At 44.6% G+C, this 7,600-nt stretch overlaps 1 protein-coding gene across 2 annotated transcripts; it reads right to left on the reverse strand.

The window, feature by feature from the left end:
• Nucleotide 1: 1 nt before the first annotated feature.
• On the reverse strand, nucleotides 2–6,859 carry DCTPP1 (dCTP pyrophosphatase 1). 2 transcript variants are annotated; one of them, XM_061588063.1, is made up of 5 exons: nucleotides 6,686–6,859; nucleotides 4,233–4,337; nucleotides 3,684–3,811; nucleotides 3,403–3,513; nucleotides 2–1,547 (listed from the first exon to the last, which is right to left on the reverse strand). In XM_061588063.1, exons 2-5 carry the CDS (start codon nucleotides 4,326–4,328, stop codon nucleotides 1,319–1,321), a joined length of 564 nt encoding a protein of 187 aa, XP_061444047.1. In that variant the 5' UTR covers nucleotides 4,329–4,337; nucleotides 6,686–6,859; the 3' UTR covers nucleotides 2–1,318. The 2 variants fall into 2 exon arrangements, with proteins under 2 accessions (XP_061444047.1, XP_061444046.1); XM_061588062.1 differs by lacking the exon at nucleotides 6,686–6,859 and adding an exon at nucleotides 6,370–6,519.
• Nucleotides 6,860–7,600: the final 741 nt, after the last annotated feature.

Below are 7,600 nucleotides of genomic sequence, written 5' to 3' on the forward strand. Positions count from 1 at the left end.
AAACAGTTCTTGAATCATTTTAATGCATCCACTCTCCCACAAGCTATTAGACACAAAATAATTATCTCCAAAGATGTCTGTCTGTCTAGCCATCACCGAACAGATGCTCCTCTATAAATTCATATTTTCACCTCCACCCAGTTCATTTATTCAAGATGATTTCTCAGGACATATTTTCTGCAGTAACCCCAGAATATTGCAGTATCATTGAAAACATTGTCATGAGACCATGGGGATAGCTTAAAAACTGAGTAGCACAGGAGGTCTCAAGGAGGTAATAAAACAGGTCATTTTTCTCAAGCAAAAAATCCCTCAGAATAGAGAAGCGGAAACTGAGCGCTCAGTGTTAAGTATGAACCAGTATGATTGTTGGTTGGGTATACAACACAGCCTGAAAGAGGAGACTCTCTCAGGTGCTGAAGGGCCCTGTGTGTCATTACACAGGAGAGGTGCATCAAATTGAAAAACAACCACAGGAGGCTGCCAGTTTGAGCAAAGAAATGGCGCTGGGGACTACTTAACTTTCCGCTTCCAGCTATTTTCTTACTTAAAACAGCCCCTCGAGCTGTTTTCAAATTTAGAGATGTGAAAGCCGGGGGGGAAATGGAAAATTTTGAAGAAGAAAAAACCTGTTTTTTCCTGAAGTGTTCTCAGTTTTTCCTCTGAAAAAATTGAAAAGAAAAGAGAAAGAACAATCCCCCCCCCTAATTTTCCTGGGCCTTCACATCTCTAACAAACATGGGGGAAAATATGCCCTAACAGAAAAAAACAGCTTGAGGAGGCTGAGTTTGAATGAAAAAGAGCCAAATGTGGAAGAGCCCTTTCTGCTGAAAGGAAGGCCTCCTGTAGCTTTTTTCAAAACTAAGAGATGGAGACATATAGTCTGGCCTTAGTCAGAAGGCCCTTGTCAGTTTCATATTTTGAGGTGAAGTCATGATATGGGGAGAGAGAGAAAGGTCTTTCCCGCAGACTAGTTAGTTTCAACTCCCCTGCCAGACTCCTCTAGAGAGAGATTGCTCCCTTCCCTACTGGTGAACTGCAGCGTACACCATCCAAGCTTTTACAGAAATAAAATAAAAGGTGAGGAAGTAAGAGCAGCACTGCTCCCTCACTACCAACATCACTGTCTTTGAGTGAGAACTTTCTAGACTCCTCCCCTGCAATGACTACAGTGATGAAAGGGCCTGCTTTGAATTGCTATCCCGGATGAGCCCGAACATCACTCGGAACCTCACAGCTTGTGATGGGCAAAGGGGAGCCTCTAAAACCCACAGTTCAGTTTCTCCCCTCCCTACTCTGGAAGAGGCAATGTCCACCATTACTTCTCATACTCCGTGTATTTCTTGGATGACCCATAGACTCGCTCGGCTGGGTATTTGAGGCGGTTCTTCTCTATTTTATGGAGGGCAGCCAAAGGAAGGTCCACGTGGCATTTGTCCGCCAGGGCCACCAGGTAGATGAGGACATCACTGAGCTCATCGGAGAGGGCTTCACGCTCTGGCACTGTCCAGCCTGGGAGGCCTTCGGGGGCTTCTTCCCGCCACTGACTAAAGGGCAACAGAGAAAAACAATGGGGTGAGGGGCAAGGGCCGAACTGGACAAGAGTTCAAAGTTTCTGGAGGGGAATCCATGTTAGTCTGCAACAACAAAGAGTCGCGTGGCACCTTAATGCAGGAGTGGTTGCATTTGGCTCGGGGTAACATATTTATTGATCCACATGCTTTTGCCTCTGGCTCCAGCCACCACTGGCATGTGGCCCTGGGAAGATCAACGAGAAGGGAATGCAGCCCTCGAGCTGAATAATGCTCTGCCCCGTTGCCTTAAAGACTAACAAATTTATTATGGCATAAGTTTTCGTGGACGACAAACCCACATCATCGTATCCATGAAGTGTTATTCTGAGATGCAGGTATGTATATACATGGTTTAAGTGCTGAATAAACTCAAATGAGCAACCATACCCAGTGAGTGTTCATTAATAGCTCTGCGTCAGCCCGGAGGGATATTTTGAGTAGGGTGCTACAGGGCTGTTAAACATTTCTAAATTGCTTGGATGAAGGTGAAGAGGGGCTGCTCATCAACAATTATTATTATTATTATTATTTTATTTATACCCCGCCCTTCCTTCCAGCAGAAGCCCAGGGCGGCAAACAGAAACACCAAAAACACTTTAAAACATCATAAAAAGACCTTAAAATACATTAAAACAAAACAACGTTAAAAACATTTAAAAAAAAAACTTTAAAAATATCTTTAAAAAAAAGAGTTAAAGATATTAAAAGACATATTAAAAGCAATTCTAACAGACGCAGACAGTTGCAAACCGCACAAAGCTGGAAGAGACAAGTAACACCATGGAAGGAGGTAGGCTCCAGATTCAAAACTATCTTGACCGGCTACAACAGTGAGCTGAAGCCAACAAGGTGATACTCAACAGAGATAAATGTAAAGTCCTGCATTTAGGTGCCCCCCCCAAAAAAACCCGCACAGAAATGAAGGATGGGGGAGACATAACTTGACAGCACTACATGGTGTCTAAGGCTGCAGTCCTACCTCTACTTACCTGGGAGTAAACCCCACTGAACTCATTGGGACTTGCTTTTCAGCAGACATGTCTAGGATTGCACTGTTGGTTGATCACAAGCTGAATAACAACCAGCAGTGTAGAGAAACACCCAAAAAGCAAATACAGTCTTAGGCTGTAAATAACCAAAGTGTAGGTGCCACATTTTAAGAAAGACATTGACAAACGAGCATATCCAGAGGAGGGCAACCAAGATGGTGAGAGGCCTCGAACCCAAGTCCGAAGAGGAGGAGCTGAAAGGGCTGTTTAGCTTGGAGAAAAGATTAATGGGAGACATGATAGCAATCATCAAATATCTGCAAGGGCTGTCATGCAGAAAATGGAGCAGACTTGCTTTTTCTTTCTCCAGAGGTCAGGACTATACCTGATGGGTGGAATTTGTAGGAGAAGCAAATTTTGCCTAGCCATTAGGAGAAACTTCCCAATGGCCTGAGGTGTTCGACAGCGAACAGGCTGCCTTGAGAGGTGGTGGCCTCTCCTCCGCAGGAGATATTTCAGCGGTTGGACAGCCACCTGTCAGAGATCATGTAGTTACATCCTGAATAAAGCAGGGTGTTGGACTAGATCAGCTGCGGGGAGCCTTTGGCCCTCCAGTTGTTGCTGAACTAAAATTCCCAGCAGCCCTGGCAAGCGTGGCCAAGAGACGATGGGAGTTTGGCAACATCCGGAAGGCCAAAGGTTCCCCACACCTGGACTAGATGCTCTCAGAGGTTCCTTCCGACTCTATGAAAGCCCCTTTAGATCTACCTTTGCTTCTTTCGTGCCCTCCCAAATACTGCCCTCAGGGCCCAGTTCGCAATGGTATCACCAATACTCACAACAGCTCCGCCAGCTCCCCGACCTCCCCAACGAGGGCAAGAAGCAGATTCCGGGGCTGGTGGTACCTTCCCCAACCCCGCTCGGTTGTGAACGTGGATTGGAGGCTTCGGCTGCGGGAGACAAACAGAGGTGAGAGTAGGAACGTGGGACAGCAGGGTGGGATGTTGGATGCGTGGGTCCAGATTTGGGGGGTGGGGAGGATCAAAATAGGGGGTGAAGCTGTGGTCAAGCATAAACGTGAGGTCTGTGGGGTAAGATGAAAGGCAGGAGGGTGTCTCACATGTCTTCCAAGGTGGGCTTGGCGCTGAACTGAAAAGCCTCTGCTGAATTCCGGGGTCCGTTCCTCACCATCACCTCATCCGTTTCTTCCTCCTTCGCCTTTGCTGAACCAACTGATGAGTGCAATGCCTAGTAAAAGAAGTCACAGTAAGTGTGGGCCTTTATTGCAACCGACCACCTAATAACAAAATGTTTCTGCCTGTTTACTGCTGCCGGTTTAAAAACTGGATAAGTGTCTGCTGATGTGGTGGGCTAAACCTGGCAGCCATTTTAGGACAAGCACTGATCTATTCCCTGCTAGCCAGAAGAGGGAAGTTCAAGCTGGAGCCCTAACGCCACAGTCCAGAATACTTCTGGGGCTAAGAATCAGGTGATGCTAGACAGGAATCAGTGACGCTAGCCAGCTAATCCCATGCTGCTGTCTACTATAAAGATTCCGGATCTGCTGTTTTGTCGTGAGTTAGGATAACTTGTTCCTGGGTGAGGCTGTCTGTACTGACTACCAACTTGTCACTTGTCACACCTTGAAACAGAGTGCCTGCATACTTACATCCTCAGACTGAAGCCCGATTTTCAACTCCATCTCCTTCTCCCAGTTTCTGCAGTATTTTCCCTCGCCATCACCCCTCTCTGATGATGCCATCATGGGCCAGGCCTGCAATAGATGGTGGACAGGCTTGCTTAAAAAAAGTGGTTATTACTAGCAAAGGATAAGACTTTAGCTGAGACTCAGGGCTCCTTCACTCAAAATGGGAGTTTATTACATAGAAGCTGTTTTTGTGATAGCAATGGTTTGAATCCCACACAAAATGGTTTGAATCCCATCTCGCTTATGCTGAATGAATGAACCTGTCCGAGACCTGAGATCAGTGGGGGAGGCCCTTCTCTTGGTCCCGCCACCCTCACAGGCACATCTGGTGGGAACATGAGAAAGAGCCTTCTCGGTGGCTGCCCCCAAGCTCTGCAATTCCCTTCCTAGGGAGGTTAGATGGGGTCCCTCCCTGCTGTCCTTTCATCGGCAGGTAAAGACTTTTCTGTTCCAGTAGGCTTTTGGAACTGACTACAAGGGCTATTAAATAGGGTGCTGTTTTTACTTACTTGTATTTTGTGGTTTTTTTAATTGCTGTTTTAATTTTATAGTTAGTTCAATTACATTTTAATTATAACGTCTGTATGTTTTATTTATATGTATTTAACTGTATTTGTTTTAAATTTTGTAAGCCACCTTGACTCCCAGTTCTGGGAAAAAGGCAGAATAGACATTAATAATAATAATAATAATAATAATAATAATAATAATAATAATAATAATAATAATAATAATAATATGCCTTTTCCACCCTGTGCAGGATTCTGCTACCAGCTATGGGTTATATCCAACTAGGAATATATTCATAGTAGACCCATTGAATTTAAAGGACCTAAGTTCACCATATCCATTCATTTCAATGTACTCAGAGTATGACAAATGTTGTACCTATGGCTTTTCTGCTGCATGTACATAGTAGGGAGATGCAGACAGACAACATGTACACCGCCCAGAGAGCCTTCGGGCTTAGGGCGGTATATAAATAAAATAAATAAATAAATAAACATGTGTAGTTGACAATTTTCTTTACATAAGTTATTAGGGTGGAAATCCATCTTGCATAAAGTATTCCAAGGTGCTCTCTCATTCATTCACACACGACCCCCGATAGAGTGGCAGCTTCACCTTCATCTTTAAAATACTTCATCTCATTGAATCTCAGTCTGTGTCCTCAGAATTAGGACTTTATTTGAGCCAAAATTCTCCAGCGCTCACTTCCAGAGTTTGCTTTCAACAGCAAGGCTCAGACTTCAAAAATCATAAGGAAGCGTACATCACTTGAACATGTGAAGAAGGCTCTTTACCTCACCACTAAGAAACCATACTGACTCCACATCTCTAGGATTAGAGAGATGCACTCTCAGACATGATGGTGCAATGTCTCTTACTGTAGAAACTAACTGCTGCTCCCAATTTCTTCTTAGTTCCACAAATGCTCACCTGCTGCCGGCCCATTTCTCTCTCTTATGATGCTGCCCCATATACAATAGCTTGAGTTTTTAAAGGAAATTACAAAAATTCATGGAGAAGAGATCAATCAGCCATATTGGCTAAATGGAACCTCCATTTTCAGAAACAGTGTACCTGTGATACCAATTGCTGAGGGGCAACAGTGGGGGAGGGCAGTTGCCTCCACGTCCTGATTGTGGACTTCCTAGAAGCATCTGAATGGGCACTATAAGAAACAGGATACTGGGCTAGACGGACCCTAAATCTTATCCAACAGGACTCTTCTTACATTCTCCTCCCTTAGGCACCTCCTCAAGGTACACTTGATGGACATGCTGGATCTGGTCAATGGCCCATCTAGCCCAGCATCCTGTTCTCACAGTGGCCAATCAGATGCCTATGGGAAGTCCGTAAGCAGGTCCAGAGGATAACAGCATCTCTCCCAAGTTAACTTGTGATTCCCAGCAACTGATATTCAGGTGCAGGTACTTTTCTTTGGAGAAAACCCTCTTCCCATCACAATCTCAGGCCCAGTGACTTGGGAGTAAGCCCTACTGAATACAGTGGGTCTTGCTTTTGAGTAAACACACACAGGGATTGCATTTTCAAACCTCATTATTTCCGGCCCTTCCACAGCTATTTGACTCACATTACCCATCCCGCAGGTAAGCTGCCTTATACTCGGTCAGAATATTGGCCCATCCATTTAGCTGGAGTCTTTTCTAGCCCGACCAGGAGATGGCAGTGACTGAGAACCTGGGATTGATGCACGTGCTCTGCCAAAGCGCTGTGGAACTTCCTCCTAGCCTTGCCAATGTAAAAATACTTTGAAAAACTGCAGGGAATAAAGAATTCCACGTGGTGCACCTTAACAGGCTAAAGGTGCACCAAGTGAAATTCTGCCTTCTGTGCAGAATGGTACGTCTCTGACTCTAAATAAATGTAAAGCAACCTTCATAACTTACCTGGATTCCAGTTAATGTCAGAGCAAATCCCGCCCGCTCTAATAAACCACGTGTTTTTTCCCGGGTTCAATATCTTCCCCGGCTAACCAACAATAGCTGTTCAACTGGACTCTGAAAGGATAGAAAGAATATGACGAGAAAATCTATGCCCAATTAACAGTGGACAGGGGAAGACTAGCGGATCGCTGTAGCCAATCAAAAAGAAGGGAGGGAGCGAGGGGGACAGGTGTCTGATTTCAGTGAGACGGGCACAGTGTCCGTCCAATCGGGAAAGAGATAACAAAAAAAAGCAAAATACAAGCTGCCGGAATCTTGTATTTTGCTTTTTTTGTTATCTCTTTCCCGATTGGACGGACACCCAAAGCAGCTGCAAGTTTAACCAGTTACAAGCAAATAAAAGTTCAGATAAGTTTGTGCGCGCGCACACATACACACACACACTTGATAGAGAAATCTATGTGTGGAAGGTGTGTTTCCATTTGGGGATCCCAAGCCAGGGATCCCTGTTTTACCCCCATGTGAGAATCCATGAAACCTGCAGTTGTTGTGCAGTTGTTGTGCAGTATCAAAATGGCTCCCCTCAAATGTTCCAAGAGTGGTCGCATTGAAACCACACATTTAAAGCCCATCGCTTCCCCCAAAGTATTCTGGATAGTTTGTTAAAGGTGCTGTAAATTGTAGCTCTGTAAGGATTCTTTGGGGAAAGCCATGTGCTTTCAATATAATGTATAGGTGTGACTTCTAACCACAATAATCATTGTGATGAGTTTTAATATATTTGTGTATTGTACTCCATACTAGGATCTATTTATTTATTGTGTTTATAACCTGCCCTTTAACCCAAATGTTTGTGATTGTGATGAAGGGTAGGGTATAAATATATTAAATATGCTAAACTTAAAGGTGCAGGAGCTC

The sequence above is a fragment of the Rhineura floridana genome, chromosome 11, assembly GCF_030035675.1.
Source record: "Rhineura floridana isolate rRhiFlo1 chromosome 11, rRhiFlo1.hap2, whole genome shotgun sequence".
Classification (NCBI taxonomy): Eukaryota; Metazoa; Chordata; class Lepidosauria; order Squamata; family Rhineuridae; genus Rhineura; species Rhineura floridana.

Bases quoted from the DNA above. Each gene is read 5' to 3' on its own strand.
- DCTPP1 (XM_061588062.1), bottom strand. The intron at 3,812-4,232 runs GTAAGTATGCAG...TTCTTTTACTAG, and splicing joins TCGGGCTTCAGTCTGAGGAT to GCATTGCACTCATCAGTTGG. The intron at 3,514-3,683 runs GTGAGACACCCT...TGTCTCCCGCAG, and splicing joins AAGCCCACCTTGGAAGACAT to CCGAAGCCTCCAATCCACGT.